This window comes from Cavia porcellus, unplaced genomic scaffold (assembly GCF_034190915.1).
Source record: "Cavia porcellus strain 051 isolate PalLab524CR breed Dunkin Hartley unplaced genomic scaffold, mCavPor4.1 scaffold_14, whole genome shotgun sequence".
Taxonomy (NCBI): Eukaryota; Metazoa; Chordata; class Mammalia; order Rodentia; family Caviidae; genus Cavia; species Cavia porcellus.
The window spans coordinates 68208074-68232124 of record NW_026947497.1 but is presented as its reverse complement, the minus strand read 5'-3'; the positions used below and the strand labels follow the sequence as shown (position 1 = coordinate 68232124).

The following is a 24051-nucleotide window of genomic DNA, read 5'->3' as shown; positions in this document are numbered from 1 at the left end:
TTTTGCTTGCTCTTGGTCCATGGCTTCTACAGGCTTGAAGTCTTTCTCCTAATTAAACAAGACAGATTTGTATAGATAGCTAGTGTGTTTTGTGCAGACCCAAGGCCTTGGACTCCCTCTCAGCCCTGTGGCTACTGATGTGGGGACAGGTGGGACATAGGACCTGCAGAAAGGGTGCAGACCTTCTGGGGCAGAACCCATCTCCAGGGCGTGGAGGCAGGGGCTGGACACTCTGTGGTCACCTGGAAGAGCACAGTGATGTCTGTCACTGGGGTTTGTCTCCTGGCACAGATGTCTGAGTTCTCTTACAAAAAGAACTAAAGAGGCACTGTTCTCAGAAAGCTCAAGTGTCTCCATCTTGATGGCTGCTGACAGCTTGTGACAAGAGTAAAGAGGCATTAGCTTCTAGGCTGCACAGAAGAGAAGCAGGAAAGAGAAGGTCCTCTAGGTGCCAACAGTGCCCAGAGACATGTTCCGGGGTGGGCAGTGGTGGCTGAAGCGGGCAGCAGTGCCTTACAGTAGAAAGCAGTGTCCAGGAATGGGCAAGGGTCTCTAGGGGCACACAGTGGGTCTGGAGCTGGTGCAGTGCCCAGAGGCTAACTTTAGTGCCCGTTGAAGAAATTAATCCCCAGGGACAAGCAGCAGTGCCCAGGGGCAGGGAGCGACATCCAGTGGAGGTTGGCGGCAGCAAGTTGCAAGAAGCAGTGCCCCGGAGAGAAAGTGAGGACCAGGGATAGCTAGCTTGGCTCAGGGGCAGACGGCAGTCCCAGAGCATGAAGTGCCCCCAGGGGATGGCAGCGGGGTCCTGGGGCAGGTGGCGGGATCCAGGGTTGGGCAGTTGCACTCGAAGAAAGCAATGGAGCCCAGGGACAGGCACAGTCAAAGGACAGGAAGCTGTGTCTAAGGGTGGGCAGGGATGCCAGGCATAGCAGCAGTTCCCAGGGACAGGATGCCCAGGGACCCTGCAAAAGGGTCACAGTCCTCTTCTAGTCCCTAGGTCCCTTGGTCATTCTACAGACTTCTTAAATAACAACGTCCCCTCATTATGAATAGCTAATATACAGCATGACTCCTAAACAGACAGGATGACATGTCACCAAAAGAAATCTGGTAGCATTGTGGATAAAGAGGTATAAGAAAAGGTTACCAGGGAAAGTTTAATGCAACAGACTGTGTCGTGGAGCACTGCAGAGAGGGGGCGGCAGCACGGTCTCTTTGTAGGAAATCCAAAACTAACAGTTCAAGGTGGATGGACTCTGACGCAATGAAAAGTCCAAAGTCAGCTTGATATGCAGGTGTCCTCTGTCCATGGTTCAAACCTAAGTACAGGGAGAAGCTATTGACCAGACAACCCCAGTAGGGTTGGGGGAGCACAGGGGATCTGGAAAGAATGGGGGTGGGCCTAAGGCCCCCTCATTTCCATCAGCACTTCCTTCCTTGACCATGAGTGATTGGTGTTTTCTGGGTATTTTGGGGGGGTCTCACCGCCCAGTGTCAGCTGTTCCCCCTTTGTACCCCCACCAGGGCACTGTCAGCCTCACTTCTGAGAAAGATGTTTCAACTCACCAGCATCAATAAGCCACAACCCTGAGAGGCTTATTTTTCTCCATGCACACACATGCACAGACGTGTGTGCCTCACACTTATAGCCCAGACCATTTCAGGGTACAGAAGGGCAGAGCCGGGATCCTGCCCTGGAGATGGGGCTTTCTTTCTCTGTCTCTTTGAAGGGGCACCATACCATGTGCTGGCCTGGGGAAAGGCACTGTGCTGATTACTTGAGGAAGTATGGCCCAACGCATATGCCATTTAAATAGATGCCCTTAAATAAACCCAGGGAAGAGATCGCCTTTCAGAGTTCACAGTCCTGCTTTTGCAGCAGCCACAACTTACCTGATGGCCCCAGCCAGCACAGGGCCTCCTTTAGGTGATGTGAATGGCGGTAGCCAGTATCTAGCCCTGGGTCAGATACAGGGAGGTGAAAAGGACACTGCAAATGAGTGTGTGTGGAGGAGGTAGGGGCAGATGGAGAAAGTGGCTGAATGGAGAAAAGGGCTCACTGCTAGACATAGCACGCCAGTAGAAGAGCCCGCCCGTGAGCCAGGGTCACATGCAGCCAACACTGGATCAGGGTGGCCTTGTTGGGTGCAGCTAAGTGCTGCAAAATGGTCTGAGCTCAGGGACCCATTGCAGAGGGTGGGGTGGAGTCTGACTGAGCTTCATCCACCCTGCACTGGCCAGGCCACTCTGAGCAGAGGCTGGTGCTGGTACCCTGGGTTCCCCAGAGCCTCTTGAAGTCTGTGCACATAGCAGGTGCTTAATGAACGTCAAATGAAACAATAGAGTGCACTTTTTGATTTTGTATTTCCCCTTGAGAAAACTTACAATTCCTTGTAGACATCTTTTATACTAAATTAAAGCTTTAAACTAACACCCTCTGTTTAACTGTGATCGATCTCTCTCCCTTAGTGTAATTTTGGTCACTTCCTCTCTATTCCCCTGTCAGCAAGAGTACTGAAAGTTCTAACCTGGGCAGGAAGAGTCAGGGGCTCAGAGGCCTGGGTTTCAGTCAAAAAGGGGAAATGAAATGACACTAAAATAGACTTAAAGCCAGAAGCAGTCCTCACAGGTTCCAGATCTGCATACTTCTTCAGGACCTTGAAAGTTTGCTCTTCTGCCATAGGTCAGGTCTAATTTCTCTGCCCTGGAGTATGACTGAGCCTTTGTAACTACCAAGGAGTGAATGGAAATCAGCTGCCAGACCTGTGAGAAGAGTCCAGTTAATGTTCTCAGTGCCAAGCCTCTGAGCTGTCCCAGCTGACACCACGTAGAGCTGAAGGATTGTCCCCATGAAGTCATAATGCAGATTTGTGAGGAAGAATAAGCACTGCTGTGTGAAGCTTACTACATGTCAGGGACATTTATTACATGACAGTTGCATCAAGGGCATCATCGTTACGGCATCGTGAGGTTCTCACCTAGTTTCTTGTGAGACTCTGATTTTTCTTCAACAGCAGTTGCTGGGCAGAATTAGACAATGATTCCTACTCCAGCCAATATCAAAATTCCTTAATACACAAACCACAAAGTACAGAGGTGTGAACTCACACATGTAAAGTCTTTATGATTTGAAGGCTTACAGCTTCTTACGATGGCTCTAATGGTTAGACCCTTTATTCACCCAACCCCTTTGTTATAATTACTCTGCCCACAAAATTTAGTACAAAACCCCTGTCTGTGATAGGTGACATCAATTCAAGTGACAACTTGACAACATTACTGTCCAATGAGTGATGTGCTTGGAGCTGGAGTAGCCCCATTCTTTCCCCCCAGGTTGTCACTTCCCTGACCCTGAAACATTGTACAAGAGTCCAAAATTGGTTTGTTTGGCTGTAATATAGGTGTGTCCATACCTGTCCCAGGACCTTCTGGACTGACAAGCATGTTAGACTTGTGGAAGCTCTGTGACTTGCGCACATGGAAGACATGTGGCATCTCTGCTCTTCCTGGGACACCGAACACCGGAAAAAGTATTGAACAGACCAGGACTGAGAATAGAGCTCTGTTTTGTGCCAGTAGAGCCTGCCTCCCTCCCCGATGACACTGGTCCATTCATCACACAGCAGGTTCAACCCCAGTTAGTGCGGTGTGAATCCAGCCAGGTGCCTCCATTGCATCCCCAGGGATATCACAGCTGACTCTTCAGACACCTGGTTTGGAACCTTGTCTGTCACCTTTCCTGACATCCTAGCTTAACGATCCAGCTCAAAGAAGAGACAGGTTCAAGTAGACAAGTTGTTTCTAATGATCAGCCCAGTGATTTCTACAACTGTTGGTTAATGCTTTTGTGGGGTATTTTTTAAAGTTAATTTTGTTAATATTTTTGGTAAAATCAAGCTCTAAATCAAAACACAGCCTTGGAGTCTGATCTGTCTTCTAGGATTAAGAGATTCTAAGGATAGGAAGTCAATGTGGATTATTTGAGTTTGCACTGAAAATTATCATAATGTGATTTATTTACTAGCTTGACTTCTTTCTTTCCTTCCCTCTTTCTCTCTTCTCCTCTTTCCTCTCTCCTCTCCTGTTTCCTGTCTCCTCTCCCCTCTCCCCTCTTCTCTCTCTCTCTCTCTCCTGCTCTTTTTGAGACAAGCTTTCACTAAGCAATTCAGGCATTGAACTCACTTTGTAGCCCAGGCTGACCTCCAATTGGCAGCAACCCTCCTGCCTCAGCCCCCGGAGTGCTGGGATTAGAGGTGTGCCCCACCATGCTTCATGTAGCAGCAATAACCAGAAAATGCCTTCAAAAAACCCTGGCGGGGAGGGGAGGACGACACGACTTTACAGCTCTCACACCATTGTTTTAGCGCCATCTGGAGATCAATATTGTTTATTGCAGGTGGGAAGGAATAGAAAAAAATTAAACCTTCCTAACCTTAGTAACATAGAGATACTAACTTACTCCTTTTGCTCCTCTGTCCCAAGAGAGGCATTGCAGCTGTAACTCTATTAAGTAGATACTTCTACTAACAGCATTTTACTAATGGAGACGTTGAAGCAGTAAGTGGTAGAACTAGAATTCCAAGGTGCTAAGTCTGATTTTAGAACATATGCGGATTACCCACTACAGTAGATAAAGCTTCCCATTGTGCTTCTATAGCCTGTTGAGATAAATGGCGTCTGAAATATCAAGAGTAGAATGAGTGTCAGTGAGAGCAGAAGGCAGACAAGTGGGGAAGACCTGACTGATTATACAGTCTCGGTATGCTGAGTACATGGAGAGCTGCTACACATGCCTGGGAGTTAAGGCATTGGAAGAGAGGGGCTGAAAACTCAAGATGGGCACTTTCCTCGGAGGTAAGATCAGGACGCCGAGGTGGGCATCAGTTTTAAGCACCCAGGTGTGAGAGAGCTGGTCCCTAGGTCTCAGCATGGGCTCCCTAAGAATAAGCACTGTCACACACGTCCTATTCCTGACAGATTGTGGTAATGACTGGATTTCAAGGCCTCTCAGCATACCTTTGTGGGCATGCTAAAGAAAAATGGCTAGCAGCAAAATTAGTTATTTTCACAGAGGTTGACAGGCCCTTACCCTGTTCTCATGATTAGGAACCTAAAAGAGAATTTTAGCAGAAAGATCCATGAGTTGGCTTCCATTCCTTGGCCGCACTTTCATTTACCATTTGGGGGAGAATCTTATGTCTCAGCCAATACAGTGTGCAGACCGCAAGGGAGGGGCACAGGCAAAATACTGGATGAGTGAGTCAGGGGGATGTCAAACTGCTTAACCATCTGGGCCACTGGGCTGGCTCGAATGAGAGGTAACCGAACAGGAGTGAATACCAGCCCCACCCAAGGGGCTGGTAACCGAACAGGAGTGAATACCACCCCTCTGAAGCTTCCTCCAGAGGGGTGACCTGGCTAGCACGCGTGAGACTCTCTGGAGTAGTGCTGCTAGCAACAAAAGTGTAACAAACTATACACGTAACTGAACATTTTAGTAGCCACATTTTAAATACTAAAAAATGGAAACCTGGAGGAAATTTTAGTATATGTATTTGCTTTGTTTTTTACTAGGGATTAAACCCAAGGTCTTGACGCACACTAAATGGTGTTCTACCAATGAGCTACACGCCGGCCCTTTTTGAGACAGGATCTCACTACATTGCCCAGGCTGACCTCAGACTTGCAATCCTCTCACCTCAGGCTTCCCAGTCACGGGGATTACAGACAGGTACCCTCCACAACTTTCTTTTTAATCAAATACTTTAATTTCAAATGCTTCTGTTTTACCATAGTCAATATAAAAAGTTAAAAATATTTTACATTCTTTCTTAAAGTAAGTCTAGTGTGTATTTTACACTTCAGAGCAGCCTTGGTTTAGCTCAGCACATTTGGAGTGGCCAACAGTCACATGTAGCTACCACTTGCGACGATGCTGCTTTATAGATCAATTCTCAGCTCTGTGAGGAAACTGCCTTCTATGTGGTTTGTGTTTGTTTGTTTTGCTTTTTGCTGTGCAGTTCAGGATGGTCTTGAACTCATTATGTAGCCCAGGCCAGCCTATAGTCACAGTGAATTTACTGCCTCAGCCTCCCTAGTGCTGGAATTACAGGTGTACCCTACCATGCCTCGCTTAATTTTGTCATTCTTAAAACAGCTACATTAATAGTGTGATTGTCCCCAAAATTATTCCACTCAAAAATATTTTCCCCCCTTAGGATTCTGGATACTTTGGTGCATGCCCCCTTGCCTGTAACTCAAACTGACCGTGAATGCTGGGACCATTTACTTCACTGACTGAACTACTGGAAATGTGAGCCCTGACCAGATGTATTTTTCTTCTCCGATCTCCCTGAGTTCTGGGGTGTCTTTCTGTTTAGAAGTTGTTATGTTAGTAACTGCTTCTCTCTCTCAATAAATAGAATAAAACTCTCTTTCCATTGCTTCTAACATCCAACTCAACTTTGTAATTCGGCTTTAGGTTCCCACACCTCATTTCCACAGTGATTTTGGAAGCCAACAACCTCACCAACGGGAATGCAGCCAGGGAGCAGGAATGATGTCTGCCTAAACAGATGTGAAAAGTGCACAGATACTGCCCTGGATTAGCTTCACTTTGCAAATGAGAAAATAGACCCAGACAGATTGAGGCTTCACGAGTCACAGAGATGAAGCCTGATTCAGGGCCAAGCATCCTTTCTGCCCCACTTCCCAGCTCCTGGAATGGTTTTTCTTCCTTGCAGGTCTTAGACCCTCTTTCCTGCTCTCCGATCATCACCTGGCATCCTTCCACACTACTTCCCTACTAAGGAGTTTGTCTGCTGAATCCATTCTCTAGAGAAGGCTACTGGGCTCAGATCTGTGTCCTACCACTTGTAAGCTGGAAGATGTAGCTCCTTCTCCTCATCTGTAAACTGAGTAATAAAAATCTCTCATCCCTGTAACAGCTTATCTATGTGAAGTACTTGGAACAGAACCCAGCTCATAGTAAGCACTCAGTATTTTAAAGTTTTTGTCTCATTTACACGCTAATGCATACATGAAAGCCTCTGGCTTGAAAGGAAATTCTATTTTGACTACCTCTGAGGTCCAGGAGCCCATCTACAACAGTCCTGGACAGATGGTTATCTTGTCTCGGGGACCTTGCTGCATTTGGGAGCAGCATTCCATCTTTGGAGAGCACCGCCTCCAGGAAAGCACCTGGGAGTCATTTTATGATCCTCTTCCCATTCCCACCTTCGCCTGTCACTAGTTTACTGCAGGAAATTCTATGGAACTTTAATATAGATCTTTGTTATGTGCCTTGGATAATGCAGAGAACCGAAGCTCAGATCCGACAGTGAAAGGGTATCTTTCATGAGATCTTTCTCCTCAAGACTAGTAACTCCAGCTCTCAGCATCTTGACTGATCTTGTATGCACTGGAAAACTGGAAATAATGAAAAGCAAGTCCAAGTAATGATCAAGCATTCTCCTGAGCTAAGATAAATAATGGGAAATGTGATTGTATCTAAATGCCTCTCAACCAGAGGCAATGTGATACACAATGAATCTTAAATGCATGGAAAGCCTGGCCCATGCGGAAATATTCACATGATTTCATCTGACTTCTAGTAGCTGCACTGGCCGCTGCACAGCCGAAGGGAAGGATGCTCTAGGAACTGCACTGACTGTAGGAGGGCAGCTGCACACACACTGCAGTAGCAATCATTCCAAAGCTTTCAAATTTTCGCTAGCAGAGGCACAAAGTCCAAAGTACACGGGAAGTGGAAAGAGATGTGACTGTGCAACGTAAAAAAATGAGGGGGTCAGGAGCCGGATGTGCTCCGGTCATGTGCTCTCTCCAGATGACACTGGAAGCAAATGTAGTTTGTAATTTTACTTTTCTAAGGTCACTTCCATAGCCAATGCCTCGTTCTAAAAATAAACCAAAGGTTTCCTAATTATGAGGTTGACTGAGATTATATACATGAAATTTTTCTCAACAATAAAGTATTCATATCAGATTTTATTGTTCCCAAACGAGAGAAAATAAACGTTCTCGAGACAATCAGATCTTTTTGTACTCTTTGATTTTTGTAGCCTGTTCTCTAATGTACTCGGTTTCTTCGAGCTCTTTGCTAGAAGACGCCGTGTGTGTTTCATGGAGCAGGGGACTGCATCTCATCATTCTTTCGCATGCTTGTATGTCCATCTTGCTTAACGGGGAGAGGCCAACCCAAGTGCTCACAGGAGAAAAGAAACAGGAGTCAGGAAAAAAATAACAAGATGTATTTAAAAACAGACTTCTCCAGTTGGCATTTTGAATGAAGTAACTAACAATTATCTCCAACCCTTTCCATTGTTTCTTTTGTTCTTAACAGTCCTCTTGCAGCTTTAATTCTTGAAATTCAGGTGGCAGCACCAGACAATGTATCCCCAAAGGGAGAGGTATTAGTTAACCATTTTCCTGGCCATTCTTGTCTGAATGCAAATGGACAAATTCTCACGCCCCCTTATTCACATCATGATGACCATTAGGAAAAAAATTAAACTTGCGTATGAAAATAAAAACAAAACCACACACAAAAACCCTGCAGATAATAAATATCGCCGATTCACTTATTTTCAACAAAGTCCGATTTTATTCCCTCAGTATCCTTGCAGTCCATTGTACACCTTCTGCACTGAGCCTTGTTTCAGAAGCTGTTTGATTCCTGCAGAAAGAATGAACAATGACTCCATTAACAAAATCTGACTCTAAGAGTTTCAAAAGCCAGTTTCTGGGGAGAGACTCCAGGAGCCGCATGATACCCAAAGATCTGAATGAAATAAATAAGCAACTGCCAGCTGCAACACATCGCATCTTGAACCCCTCCCCCCCGCAGTTTGGTTTATTCATTGTAAGTGGTTTAGTTTTACCCTCATACGATCTGAAACATCCACATTTCAAGCCCCGCTCCCACTGCCTTTTCACACAGTAATGGCAGGATTTTTATTATCGCTCTTTATAGAGAACGATCAGTTCACTGCCACCTTGTGTTACACTAGTGCTAACAGATGAGGGATCCTGTCATCATTGAACAGTTCTGTTTTTATTGTCACTTTGCTCTCATACAAATGCACACACACACACACACACAGGCACACTCATTATACACCCTACCTTCTCTTGCTTCCTCTGTTAACTGTTCTTTTGGAAAATCCACATCAAAAGTGATTATCAGAGAGCCCTTGATGTTGTTATTGTCGAAGTTGGGGAGCCCTTCTCCTTTCTTCCATAGCTTGGCTCCTGGCCTGGTGATCTTGTCCCGGGAAATGTGTACCTAGAAAGCGAAAGAGACCAGCCTGGCGTGGACTGGCATACCCACGGACCCCAGCATGGCTTCCGGTGTGCACTGGTGCACCCAGCAGAGGTCACAGCTCAGCAAACAAAGGATAAGAGGCAGTGAAAACACTTTTTAAAAATACAGAGAAAAAGCAAATAGAGAAGGAGTAAAATGTAAGTTTTTTGCCAATGGAAATTGTAAGAATGAGCGTGTCAAAGGCTATGCCACCAACTCTGAGTGGCTGTTGATGCTGGGTGCTCAGCAGCTGAGCAAGCAGAAAAAGCAGAGTAAGACTGACAGAGGACTCCCTGTGGCCCTAAATGATGGAAGAGGCTGAAATAATCTAAAACTCTCTATTTGAAATCTTTTGAAGAGCTTTAAAAGACCGGAAAATCGGTTTGCTTACCTTGTGACCATCCAAGTGAGTAATGTCCATCTCAAAGCCGACCAGAGCCTCCACCAGGGAGATCGTCACGTTCGTGTACAGATCATCTCCTCTTCTTTCAAATATTCTATGCCTAAAATTAAAAGGTAAATTTTTCAAACAACAAGCATTAGACACATCTTTATGTATAGCACTGAGACTTCAAAGTTATATGTGTCTTACTGAGCCTTATGCTTAAGGAGGGTACAATCAACAGAAACCAAAATATGGAAGGAAAATTCTCAGTTTTTAGGTTATAAAAAAGAAGTAACGGTCAGCAGCAGGAGCTGGAGGGGTGGGCAGCAGCAGCAGGCCGGTGGTGGTTTTCTGAGCTGGACCCCTGAGGCAGGTAAGGACTGGAGGTGCAGGTAAGTTGGGGACAGGGAAAGGGGACTGGTGAGGGGGATCTGGCCAAGATCAGGACCTGGGAAGGTACCAGGCCTGCTGAAGGAACAGCACATGCTTGTTTCTCAGGGAAGTGATGAGATGCACAGGTGGGTAGGAAAAGTTGGAGATCAATGAGTGAGAAGGGAAAGTCCTCAACAGACAGAAGCTAAAACTGAATCCTTAGATGGGCAGTATCTTTGATTTCTAACTGGTAATGGGAAATAATAAGCAAGGCGGCCAAAGTTCTGGGCAAAATTACTGTCTAGGCAGTGGTCGTGTTAAGAGATGTCTGTAAACAAAGCACCTGCGTGTAATGTAACAGAAGGTCCTTTCCAGGGAAAGGCCTCCCTTCTGGAATCATGCACAGTTCATCAGCTAAAAAAATCACAGCTCTCTTTGGCTCCCTTTCCTGTTAACCTTTAAAATAAAATAGCTCCTGACATTTCCATTCCTTCCTCTTGGATTTTATAAATCTTACATCAATAGACACTTTGGGCTCAATCCCAATCCCCAATCTCAAATTTTTAGTATTGCTGTAGTTATGAATAATTGCTAATGATATAATGGAGAAAAACAGAGGCAAAAGTCCACATGTAATATCTCTATAATGAATCATCTGAAAAGCAGGGGTTAAAGAGCCTGTAAAATTCAAATACTTACTTGACGACTTTGATTCGGAACCGCAAGTCTCCAGGCTCTCCATCCACATGAGGTTCACCTGGTCAAGCAGATTACAGAACACAGGAAGTCACACACACACACACACACACACACACACACACACACACCCCACAAAGCCACTGGGCAGCAAGGAGAATTTACTGCCCAACCTAGAATTACCCATCTGCCTTTATCACTGAATTAAAATGAATCCAGTAATATCTGGACATGCAAAATTTTGACAAAACTTAGGCTATCTGAGAGTAACTTTTGGCCCTGATAGTCAAAGAATGAACAGTGAAGCTGGTGCTCCTGTCACTGGCTGTAACATCCTAAACCTGGCTGAAGTGTGTTAGATTATAAATTTGTTGACCATGCAGCCATCTGAGACATGCAGCAAGGCAGAAGAGAGAGGTCTTCATAAGCAAGCACAAGTGGATCCGACAGGAAAATCATCAATATTTCACCTTCTCCAATGAAGGGGTACTCCATGCCGTCTCTCACTCCAGGTTCTATTTCTACTTCCAGTGTTCGTTCTTCATTTACTAGTCTGAGCCAAAGAGAGTGTAAAGAGAAAATGCAAATGAAACCCCAATGCATATGAAGTTTTACCTTTTATCCTAGCCAAGCTTTTTCTTGAAGACTTCATTGTACCTCTCCCTGACAAAGCTCTCTGAGATCTGTCTACTTCTTCTATGTGCCACAATTCAGGGCATGTGCATTACAAAAATATGTGAGATTGTTCTAATAGCCCAAGAAGGAAAACAAAACATTAACATCTGTCAAGGATACTCAGAAGTAAAAGACACTGCTTATTAGTTTAAAAATTAAAGGGCAATATTTATAAGAAAGACTACAGGAAAAAAAGTTCAAAATGCACATTTCTTTGCTCTGGCCTTGGGAGAATATGGTACAGAGAGCTAAATACAGACAGTAAGAGTTTTATTGGACAAATGAGGCTTTCAAGCATTGATTGGCAGAACCACAGAGGTGACTGCACTTACTTGACATTAGGGCACTCATCGCAGACCACTTCCTGGGTCATCTGGAAGCGCCCAGGGCCCAGCTGTGTGGTCCGCATCTCTTGCCGACAGTTACATTTCCGTTTGCCAGGAGCCTGCCTGGCCACAGGCTTGTTTCTAACTACCTGAGGAGTGCACAAAAACAGGCATCAGTTCCTCAACAGATGACAGCGCTGCACACCTGCCTGGCTGGAACTTCTCCTTTTCTAGAAATCTATCCCTCAGGGGAGATAGATCCCTCAGGGAGGCCTCAGCTGACAAAACACCTCAAGAGTAAGATGAGCCCCAAGCAGGAACGAAACAAACACATGCTTCACCCACTCACACCGGCTCGCAGCACTGGTGGTACACACACGACTGCCCCATGGGGTTGTTTGCATCACCCAGTGGGACTGTCCTGTGCTGCCCAATGGGACAGTCATGCATGCACCACTGGGGGTTCAGAGGTCTTCGGCAATGAGACATGAATTAGTCTCACTTGCAGTGTGTTAAATGACTCAAATTCTAAAGTTGGAAAAGATACAGCGGAGTAAGAAGTGAAATGAAAAATAAAACGCATGATATCGGCCACAAATAAGCACTGCTAAATTAAATTAGTTCACAGAATTACTACGCTGTAAGAAACTTTAAGTCATGTAAAGTTTAAACCACTATGTTCAAAAGACGCTACGTGGTTACCATCTAACCTTATGATTAATGAAAATGCTTCCTCATTTTAGCAACTCAGTCTAGGACTACTTTCCAGGGCTACCTACATTCACACAGGACAATATATAGCAAGAGACATAATGACTGCCCCTTTGTAGCTGACTGCAATGGAATGGCTGCTCCCTCTACGTGAAGCTGATCTATATAAGGAAATGCATTCCTATTTTTTCTTAATCACAAGACAACATGCTCACACAGCAAAATGACACACGCAGAATAGAGAAAAATCTCTTCTGGCCTATCAACACATAAAAGACCCAGTCAACCAATAGATCAGAGCAAGAGCGCAGTGATTAGAACACACTTCACAGCATTTACTACCTGCCAAGCGGTGCTCTGAACACTGGGACGCATTTACACATTCATTTACGCCTTGCAACTTTACAAGGCAGGTCTCGTTACGATCTTCATTTTATAGGTGAGGAAATGGTAGCACATGCAGGTTAAATTAAACGACCAACCAGTTACTAATACACGGCAGAGCAAGGATTAGAAAGTAGGTTAGCAGCAAAATCCATCCCAGAATTTTAAAAAGCTGAATACATCTCAAATTAACACATCTCAGACTCCTCATTTTAGAGCAGCATTTCTTAAAAAAAAAAAAAAAAAAAAAGACACAAAAACCAACCATAAAAGACTGATAGATTTGACCACATGAAAACAAATACTTTTGTTTCAGATACAGTGGCCCACGCCTGTAATCCCAGGCTGCAAATTCAAGTCCTGCCTGGTCAACTCGGAGATTCTGTGCCCCAAAATAAAAAATAACACGGGGCTTAGAATTAGCTTAGTGGCACAGCATGTCTTGGTTTCATCTCCAGGACCATCAAAAACAAACAAATAATACTTCTTTTCATTGAAACAAACATCAGATATAACAAAAAGATAAATTTTAGGATACATCTGTATTAGAGTCAACCAAGAGTTGGTAGCAACAATTAAAGTCCTGCTACCTCAGTAAAATGCTCAGAACTCAGGAAGAATTTTCAGAAATCACTCAGAAAAAGGCAAAACAGAAAGATGAAATGACAAACGGGCATTTTGTATGGCTAAGAAATGTGAAGAGATGTTTATTGTAATCGGTAATCAAGAAAACACAAACCGAAACCATAATGAGACAACATTTTATATCTATCTGATGAGCAAAAATTAAAAGGTGGCAACGTATGATTCCAATACCAGCACTGTGGGAGGCAGAGGCAAGAGGATCACAGGTTCAAGCCCCGCCTGGGCAACTCCGTAACTTAGTGAGACCTCATCTCAAAACAAAACAAAACAAAACAAAACAAAACGGGAGGTGGGTGGGGATGTGGTTCAATGTGAAAGACATGTTTAAACAGGTTTCATAAATTGCTGATGGAAGTTTGGCACAATTTCAAAAATTTGACATTAACTCATAAAGCATAAACATAGGTTCATGTTACACAGCAATTCCAGTCTTTGTATATGTTTACCCTGGAGCTATGCTTGCTTGTTCATGTGTACCTAGAATATGTACAAGACTATTCACAGAAGCACTCACTGTTTGGAATCTAAAAGAAACTGGAAACCTAAATGCCTACTGATAAACTGTGGATATGGTGAAATTTTATCCAGTAGAATGATAATTATAAACAAGGGTGAATCCTAGCAACATAACAGTGATAACCCTTTTACAAACTCAAAAACGACAAATATAAATAATGTATCATTCAGATGTTCATATACAGTACAGTAATGAACAAGAAGAGCAAAGAACAGTACTGATGAAATTCAGGTAATATTACTGAATCACTTTGGAAAGGAAGCAAAGGGGATGGAACAGGGAAGGAGCGCGTAGGTAAATTAAACTACACTATGGTTTTACTTAGTTCTTGGGATGGGTAATAAGTCTATAAACTTATGCAACAGTGTACCATTTACCAAGAGTTATGATTAATTCAATTCTGTGTGTCCGTCGCTTCCTTCATTCTCTAAAACACAGAGAAAGTACACTAAAACCTCTCAGTCCTAGTCAAAGTCCAAGTCCAGAAGTCAACAGTAGTGGCGTTAGTGTTTGAACTTACTTCTACAAAATTTCCTGCGTACACTTCTTCCAAAGTGACTTCCAGATCTACGACAATATCACTTCCTCTTGGAATGTTTCTGTCTTGCTGACGAGGGGTTCCTCCAAACATGAAGCCAAAATCTCCAAAGAAGCTATAGATAAGTGTGAAATCATCAGGAAAAGAAATCTGAGTTTATGTCTCATGAGTATTTAGTTTTCTGTACAAGGATACATTATCGCTGGTTACCGACCTATTGAGGAAAATTGCATATTTTAAATACACTGTCACACACCACACAGTTTTTACATAATATGAACTACACTACAAGTATATCGCTGCCCATCACAAAAACTTTACCTTTTAATACAACATGGTCTGTTTATAAAGGACAGCACATACATATACAGTATGCTTATGACCCAAGTGCTGGTCTCCACCAATAAAATAATCTGTTTCAACACTAAGAAAATCGAGGTAGACCAGATTTACTGAGAAAGAGGAAAGCAAATATAAACCTGAGTAATGCTGAACTCAATGGATAATTTAAGAAATCTGTAAGAGTAATTTTGAACATATATAATGTTCACTTTATGGGATTCTGGGAACTTAACCTTGGTGAAAGATGCTACTACACTGTACAAAAATCCTGGGTGCATATTTTTTTTAAACAGGGCCTTGGCATGTAGTGTAGGCTAGTCTTGAATTCACTATGTAACCCAAGCTGGCCTCGAATTAGTAGCAATCTTCCTGCTTCAGCCTTCCCAGTGTTGGGATTACAGATACGTGCCTCCACGCCCGGTTGGGGTGCATATTATAAAGCTAAAATAGCATCAGCCTTAGTGAAATTTTAATCTTTAAGGAAAAGGAAATTCTGTCCTCTACAAGACTGAAATTAATTTGTATAAGTAACAAGATAATCACTTTGAGATTAATAAAAACAGTTTCCTCTGAGCAGGCATTCTAATGTTATGTCCATTTCTGGTGGCATTTTAGTTGACTGAGATATTAAAATGGTGATGATGACAGCTATATAAACTACCTCTCCCACCAACCAATCCTGGAGATTGTATCCGGCAACCTTAAAAACTGGGAGGGAGGGTGGTACATGGGCGGGGAAGCGTTTTTTCTTTCTAACACCCTGGATAGCACTCTGGACAGTCATGGGGAACAGACACCTCGTTCAAAGGCTAAAACAGCTAAAGTGACTCCAGGAAAGAGAAAGGGAAAGATACTCTAATCAGATCATCACACATCTTTCAGGTCCTGAAAAGTCTCCCGTCATCCCTAGATGCTAAATGGAAGAAGCTACTGTAGGCCACAGTGATTCTCTTTTGGGGCAGGGATTACAGATGTCTTTGAGAATCTGAATAAAGAACTGAACTATTTCCCTTTAAAAATGCAAATTCAAACACCTTTTAGCTTATAACTTCAGACCTAGAGCCCAGACTAAGATCTCCTAGCACTTGGCATTATCTTACAGAGATTCCAACGTCAACCAAGAAGGACTCAAAGAGTGAAGATCAGGGGGGACAATTATTCAGCCACTGAACACTAGCAGGAGATAGGAGCCTTCCCTCAAGGCGGTTATCGTAATCACCCCTCTCTTGTGATCACCCCTCTCTTGTGGAGAGGCCAAAGAAGCACAAGAGTAAGGACTTTTCTCTGCTTATGAGAATAATTTTGCTCATTAAATAGCTAAGTGATCCATTTCCAGATGCTAGTGTTTTGCAGATGGGTAAATTACTCACTGTGAAAAAATGTCTCCATGGGAGCTCTGGTGACCATCTTTTAATCCTTCCTCACCGTAAGTATCATACTGCTTCCGTTTCTCACTGTCTGACAGCACCTGGGGGTAAAACAGCACACTCGGTGATGCTCAGTCAAGGTACATTCCCACTTAGGGTTCTTTTTTCACTCCGGTACTGTTCCTAAGATTTCAGGAAGTGTGGCTTTCATTAATATATGTATTAAGGCATGTTTGCATGCTGTTTTCTCTGACAGATTAAACTTTCTTTGATGTACTGTCCATTCCACATTGCCTAAGGACTCGGGCCCACTTGGGTTAACTTGGAGTTGACTCCAGTGGTGTGCCGCTCATCCTTATGATGTTCTGTCTCGCTTGATAGTACTAAACTAGGCTATGGCTGTGGCAGACGAAAGGAAACAGGATGAAAAGCCCTCCGGTAAGAGCTATGCTGTTCTGCTCTCATACTCCTTATTTTCATGTGTTGGTATATGCAGAAACGCATGTGTGGAAGAAATGTTGCCAGCCAAATTTTGGTCTTTGTCATACAACTTCCTGACTGCAAACTGTATAGAGAGGAAAAAAGGACATCATTCTATGAAGGCAGTTCAAAGCCAGTTTCACTGTTTGGAAAGAATTTTTTAGTTTCAGTAATTTTACATAATTATATAAACGGTCAAGGTTATATACTTTCTCACTAAATCCACTCTCTGTATGATACCCAAGAATATAAAGATCAAGTAGGTTTCTGTGTTCTGAAGAAGAGAAGGAAAAAAAACAACAAACAAACAAACAAACAAACAAACCCACACTAATGTGACCTAATGAAAGACAGTCTGGAAGTTGATGGGGTTTGTTGACCCAGCTGGACGAGAGGAAAGGGGAAAGGCCTGACTGGCATCTTCAGCCGGACACACTTTTGGGTCAGGGACCGGCTGATGTGCAGGATACACAGATGTGCTAGTTATAAGAGGTGAGCCTTCTTTAAAAGCAAAGACAAAGAGTTCAGTGCTCATTAAATCACCAAGTTTCCAATACAACCATAACAAAGGCACTGTGATAGATCAGATGACAGAAAGGAATGTTTTAGAAAATATGCTTAGAACGTAAGTAGTTTAGCGAAGCAAAGATGGGCAAGTTAGCCTAACAACAAAAACAATGTCTTATTATATAACCTGTATTCCCAATATGTTAATTTCTAAGTCTACTTCTCTGATAATATCTAGGCAAAGAAATGAATACTGTATTTAGTCCTATAAAAAAGCACTGTTTCTAAATCTGAAAACAAAGACCATTTAAAATCAGTTTCTTTCTAGATACCAGAGGTTCTGCAATGACTTCTAAAAAACTGTCTGTAAAATTCTCTAGTATCATTTGCTTCCTCTTCACTTAAGAAATACAATTTCATTCCATTGTTTCAGAAACTATTTTATTTCTTTGAGATGTCTCATTATAATGCTGAGCCTGGCCTGGATCCCTGGGCTCAAGTAATCTTTCTGTCTCAGCTTCCCAAGGGGCTGGGACTACAGGTATAAACTACCCTGCCTATCTTATTTATTTAAAAGAATAAAATAAGTGGCCCTTAGTTGACTGGTCAACCAACATACAGATTCTCAACCAATTAAAATGTCAACAGCAATCCCAGCTCAGCAGAGAAAAACAAATTTTATTCCAAAAGACTTTTCGTCTATTCATACTGTTTTGAGATTCTGATTTGTGAACATTCATTTACCTAGAGTGAAAGGCAATCAAGCTTGAGTGATTACAAAAAAAAAGCAAATCTAGTGACTAGAAAGATTGTCAGACTTAAATAAGCTGCAATTTGAAAAAAATGATGTATGTACAGTCTGCACAGGCCACAGATAAAGTGCAGATTAGATTCTTTATGGAGCACTGGAATGTTAAATTCCCTGTGCGGTACTTTTAAGTTCCCAGAAAATGGTATGACTATTCATGAGAAACAGAATGTAAATATGGAATCCATATAATTGACAAGAAAATGTTACATATAATTTAAGAGGGCTATCAACCCTCTCAAGTTTATTCATGGGTCCCAGGTTACAAATTCTGTCCTGTAAAATCCTTGAAGGTATGGAGAGGAGGAGGAACCCAATACAGTATCTAGTGATACAGTGACTGCATTTGTGTATGACAAAAACTGGCCAAGGCTGAGTATTATTAGCTCCTTTGGGTAGACAGCAAGAAGGCTACAGTACATTACAGTCTTCATCCATACTTAATGGGAACCAATGGGGAAGCAGAATATCCATTATCACGTTTTATCTCTTAACTCTGCCTATTACTTGTCTGGTCCATACAGGCATTCAGGTTTGAAACTCCTTTAGGTTTGTTTGTAGTTCTTGCTCTATCTTTGAAGCTAATGGCTGGATAGCACAATTTTTACTTAGTCTCTCCATGCATTCTTCTTCATCAGTATTCTCTCATTAACATAAACGTAAAAAGGGCAAGAAATAGTATTTACGAACATGAATATAGTTGTAAGAGCCAGCACAATATAGCATTGAGTACTACTTTGACTTTTATCTATTCCTAAGTAGAAATGATCTAAAGGAGTGTTTCTCTGCATTTTATAGGCTTTTTTCAGCTCCATAGGCTTTATTCATGTATCATCTTTTTTTCATGCCTCACCTCATAAGCAGCACCCAGATCCTGGAATCTTTCCTGGGCTTGGGGGTCATCAGGATTCCTGTCAGGATGGAGCTGCAGGGCTAGCTTCCTGTAGGCCTTTTTAATGTCCTTGATAGAGGCACTGCGCGGAACCCCCAAGATCTTATAGAAATCTCTCCTGGAAAGGAGGATAGAATACTTCATTAAAGAATTACACATTATATTTTTTAAAGTGAAAGTGTTTTTCTCTTCCTTGACATTTGAGGTCTGTCCCAGCAAAGATGTATAAAAATGAAGGTGTATGTGACACACATGCACATGTACACACAGGAAATGTATTAAAAGTTTTAATGAGTCTTATATGTTGAATAATCAGTGTGAGAAGCAAAGTATTTTAGGGGGAACGTTATTCAAAACATCTGTGGCACTCTTCTATTACAACTGCCTTCAGTTAAACAATTTATCTAGGATCTGAGGGGACAAGAAAGTGACAGATTGTTTGCCTACTATGCACAAGGCCCTGGGTTTGATCCCCAGCACTGCAAAGAAAAGGAAAAGAAAACCATTTTCTTATTTTATGGTCACATGTTATTTCTGGGCAATCATCACATAAGCCAATCAACTCTCTCCTTTTCTCTATACTGACTTCCAATGACTTCTGTTTCCAAATAACAACCTCAGAGAATGGTTTTCTTTATTCAAACAGATTATGTTACATTAACATCCTAATAATAAGACTCAGAACATTAAAAATAAGGTACTTTGCAGCTAACTTTACAGGCTAATGTCATGTTGAAACCTTTTGGTTTTCTTGGCCTACGCTGAGTAAAGAGGAATTGCTTTGGGCTACATATATATATATATATATATATGAATGACTGGCCTTAAACTCACTATGTAGCCCAGGCTGGCCTTAAACTCATAGTGATCCTCCTGCCTCAATCTCCCCAGTGCTAGGATTACCAGGAGTGCATTACCACAGCTGACTGGAGCCTTTATGTTTTAGTGAAAACGCATATGGCACAAGCTGGAAAATAAGATAGAAACCAACAAACCTCCTTAGCAGGGAGTTAAATTAATTACAAAGGAAATAGGAAATGGCAATGCAAAGACAGACTATGATCATAATAAACTTTCAGGACTGAGGCCCTATCTATCCAATTGAAAAGATCAATAATATTCAATGAATGAAATAAATAAATAAGAACACTAAAAATCTACCCCTTTTGCTGGGTAATTTTAGGCACTAGAATTTATTCAGCAAATGCACAATCTCAACAATGAGAGGAAAATTATTCACAATTGAGACACTGATTTAGCAGCGATGGTAATTTAAAAAGGTATCAAGGAAAAATATATTGGTGTTCAAGACCCCAGTAATATAAAACAGTATTTAAAAATTATTTCATTAAGCATTCCATCATGGTTTACAAAAAAAAAATTTATTTTATGTACCAATTTTTAAAAATGATTATCCACAGGGGTTCCATAATAAAATAGGGTTCCCTCAAATACATAAAGCTTTGACACCTCTTGGGATAGGAACTAAATTATAACAAAAGGACTAAGAGTGAGGCTTAATTAAGAATTTGGTTCATATAAGCCTTGTATTATAATAAAAGGACTGGGGATATAGCTCAGAATCAATCTCAGGACCCACCCCACAAGGTAACAGCTCAGAAAAACACAGGGAAAAGATGGGAGGCTTAACTCAGCATCAACATTATATTACTAAGAGACTCCCTTATGAATGGCTGAAGCTTACAGCTATAGTACTAAAAGTGTTGATATTGATGTTTTATTAAATACTTTAGGGTACTTGTGACCTCAGGTGTAAATATTACTAAAAATACATTAAGGAAAAACAACAAAACATTACCTAGGAAAGGTTAACTTTTAACATTTTAAGATTTTCATAAGGAAAATGGACAAAATTTAAGCATATATGCAAAGTTTAGTGTTTACGAAAACAAGCACTTAAGTTTTAAAGCCCGGTAGGTTGTACCTTTCCTATTTAGAATATTCTGTAAATTGCCATCAGCTAAGATCTACTATTTCTTGCATTCTAAAATATAAGTCTATCATACCATATCCTGGTCGCCAGGATTATAGGATCTTGAATTTTACAGGCTGGAAGGATCAAAAGTCCATCCTTTTCCTCTTATCTCTGCATAAGCGTGGCATGCTATAATCCTGTTACAGAGAGGTATTTAGATTGTTTTTTTCCATGTTATGTGATTCATAAGTAGGGTGAGGATGTGTCGGTTAGAATCCTAGCTTACTACCTTTCGGTGAACTACTCTTCCCACTGATACCATTCAATTTCTCAAGATGCACGAGAGAGAGAGAGAGAGAGAGAGAGAGAGAGAGAGAGAGAGAGAGAGAGAGAGAATGAATAAGGCACTATAACAACTTAGGTTGACAGCTCAAGATGCTGGAAAGTCTTTCCTCAGCCTCACTTCCTTCAGTCCTCGCTTGGCCTGGCATTGCCCACTTTAATGTCAGCTCCTAGTCTCAGGCTTCGCGTTGCACTGCCCTCTTCTCCGGCTCGGCAGGACACAGCAACAACCCTCCTCCTTCACCACAATGTGTCCATCGCCTCCACTTCAACCAGGCACTATTATAGTCTCCGCTACAGCGAGGTGTATGCCCCATTCCTTTCCCAGCTCCGTGCGCTTCCGCTCACAACCACTTTTTTCCCTGGAAACTCCATCCGATCCCCAAACGTTGTGTGTGGCACTACATCCAACTACCACACTTCAGAGCAAGCCTGGCTCTCCAGAGCCTCTACGGAGTCCTCTGTCTCGTCACGCAGGCTCTCTTCGAACCTCTCCCCACCCCGGCCCGCGCGAGCCGCCCCTCCAGGGATGCCTCTCTCGGCTCCTGCAGCCGGACCACGCTGCTCCCCGCCGGCCCCGCCTCGTGTCCACCCTCTCTGCTCCCCAGCACAGCCCCGTGCCCGCAGTGCCTCTCCCTCACCCGGCGATCACGGCCCCGATGAGGTACAACAGCAACAGGCAGAAGGTGCCCAGGTTCTGCGGGGCCATGGTCCCTCCGTGCCGGCCCCTGTCCCGCGCAGTCCTCACGGCTTCTTCCGCCGCCGCGCAGGCTTGCCAGCTCTCCTGGCCAGGTGAGGCCGCCTCCCACCGGGGGTCTCCTACTAGGTTTTCACAGACAGCTAGCTTGCCCCTCCTCAGCTAGTCCACTTCCCGGGAGTCCCGAGACCCGGTGAGAGGAGCCCCCGGGCAAGCAAGAGCCAATCGGCGCCCGGGACATCACACGCGGCCGGCACGTGGTGGCCAATCAGCGCCGTACACTTCACCTCCGAGGCGGCTTGGACAGCCAGTTAGGCTTCCGAACTACAGCCGCAATTTCTAACCAATCAGAAGAAGAAACGTCGAGGTTTGCGCCGCCGTAGGAAGCCGCTCAATCCGGACTACGGTGTGTCGTAGAAAATTACGTAAAGAGTAGGGGCGGTGCCAAATGAAGGTACCTGGGATAAGCGACGCCCCTCCTCCTTCCCGCCTCCTCGGAATTTTGCCCAATCACGAGGCTTCTCTGCCAGCACGGACCAATAGAAAGAAGGAATTTTATTTTGATTACAAGTATATTTTCACCTTGCGCCACGCGCGGGATACAGGCTCTGAGGGAAGGAAGGTGAAAGTGCGATGCCCTTCCTGGAGATCGTTAAGATATCCCAACACGTACGAAAATTGTCTCGGTTTCATAGAAAATAAGCACGGTACCTTAGAGAGATAAGCGACCGGGGACACAGACCGACTTAAATTCAGACTAAGCTTCCAGCACTTCTTAGCGGTGAGACAGCCCTCCCCCCCCAATTCCAAGCCTCTTTATTAACAAAACTAAGGTAAAGCACTTCCTGGCAGGGTTGTGAATTTTTAATGGAGGAAAAAAGCTACACTTTGCTTAGAGCAGTGGCATGTGGTAAGCAAAGCAATGAATAAAACTATTACTACAGTAACAGTAGAATTCATTCCCTGGTTTTGCTTATTACAGTAAACGTAGCTGTTTAGGACAAAACTCAAGGTGTCTTCCTCGATTCTTTTCACTATAACCTATCTACATCTTTAACTCTCAACTACAGTATATCTTGAATCTGCTCACTACATCCCTTTTAATACGTCTCTGGATCAGGTTTATCATCTGTTACCTGGAAAAGACTCCAAACTGATCTCCTTACTTCCATCCTTAATATTTTTAACACAATATTTTATTATACACCTGGCCCCCACCTCATGATTTTTTTTTAAATCTCAAATCATGTCATTCTTCTGCCTAAAAGCCTCTAATGGCTTTTCATGGTATCTAGACTAAAATGCCAACCCGAAAAACATTTTGTGATTTGTACCTTCACCTACTACACACCCTACCATGCTCCAGAACTAGCTCCCTTTCTGTCTCTTGAATATACAAGCTCCATCCCTTTCAACTACACTTTCACAGAAATGCCAATTTCATGAGAGCATGAAGCTGGACAGTTCTGTTGGCAGCTGCATAAAGCAGCACCTTAGAACAGTGCCTTTGGGGGGTAGTACTTAGTAACTTTTTAGTAAAAATTGCTTTGATTGTGATATGCATGTGGCTTCTTACTCTTTAGGCCTCAGCTCAAATTCTGCACTACAAATTGGTTTTTCCTGACCCGCTTCACCATCCATATGGCATTTTTTATACGAAATTATCCCATTTCTTAATATGTATTAGGTTTTCCCTATTATACACTCCAAGAAATCAAGGACCCTATCTGATCTGTTTACTACTGTAACCTCAGTGCATAGCACTGTGTCAGATACCCAGTGGTGCTCAGCAAATTATTGTTGCAAAAACAAACAAACAAACGAACTAAGGCATAGGCTGGGGCGTGGAGTTCAGTGGTTGAGTCCTTACATAGATTGCTAAATTGAATTCAGAATCTGAAACAAAGGAAAACTGAGCATACAGTTTGTTCAAGATCACTAAAATTAGTAGATGACTAAGTCTAGATCCCAACATGCTTTTAGAAAGCTGCCTAGTAGAAAAAAGAGCCCCTTAAAAGAACTATTGAATTTTATAGTCCACTTTACCTTTGTATGCCTCACATCCAGTAAGACCATAAATGAACTAAGAAATAGGAAAGAAAATGGTTC

At 42.9% G+C, this 24051-nt stretch overlaps 1 protein-coding gene across 1 annotated transcript; it reads right to left on the bottom strand.

Moving 5' to 3' along the window:
* Positions 1–7987: 7987 nt before the first annotated feature.
* Dnajb11 (DnaJ heat shock protein family (Hsp40) member B11) lies at positions 7988–22160 on the bottom strand. Its single transcript, XM_003477075.5, has 10 exons — positions 21887–22160; positions 18929–19085; positions 16284–16381; positions 14554–14686; positions 11783–11925; positions 11246–11328; positions 10779–10836; positions 9714–9825; positions 9145–9304; positions 7988–8695 (listed from the first exon to the last, which is right to left on the bottom strand). Exons 1-10 carry the CDS (start codon positions 21952–21954, stop codon positions 8631–8633), a joined length of 1077 nt encoding a protein of 358 aa, XP_003477123.1. The 5' UTR covers positions 21955–22160; the 3' UTR covers positions 7988–8630.
* Positions 22161–24051: the final 1891 nt, after the last annotated feature.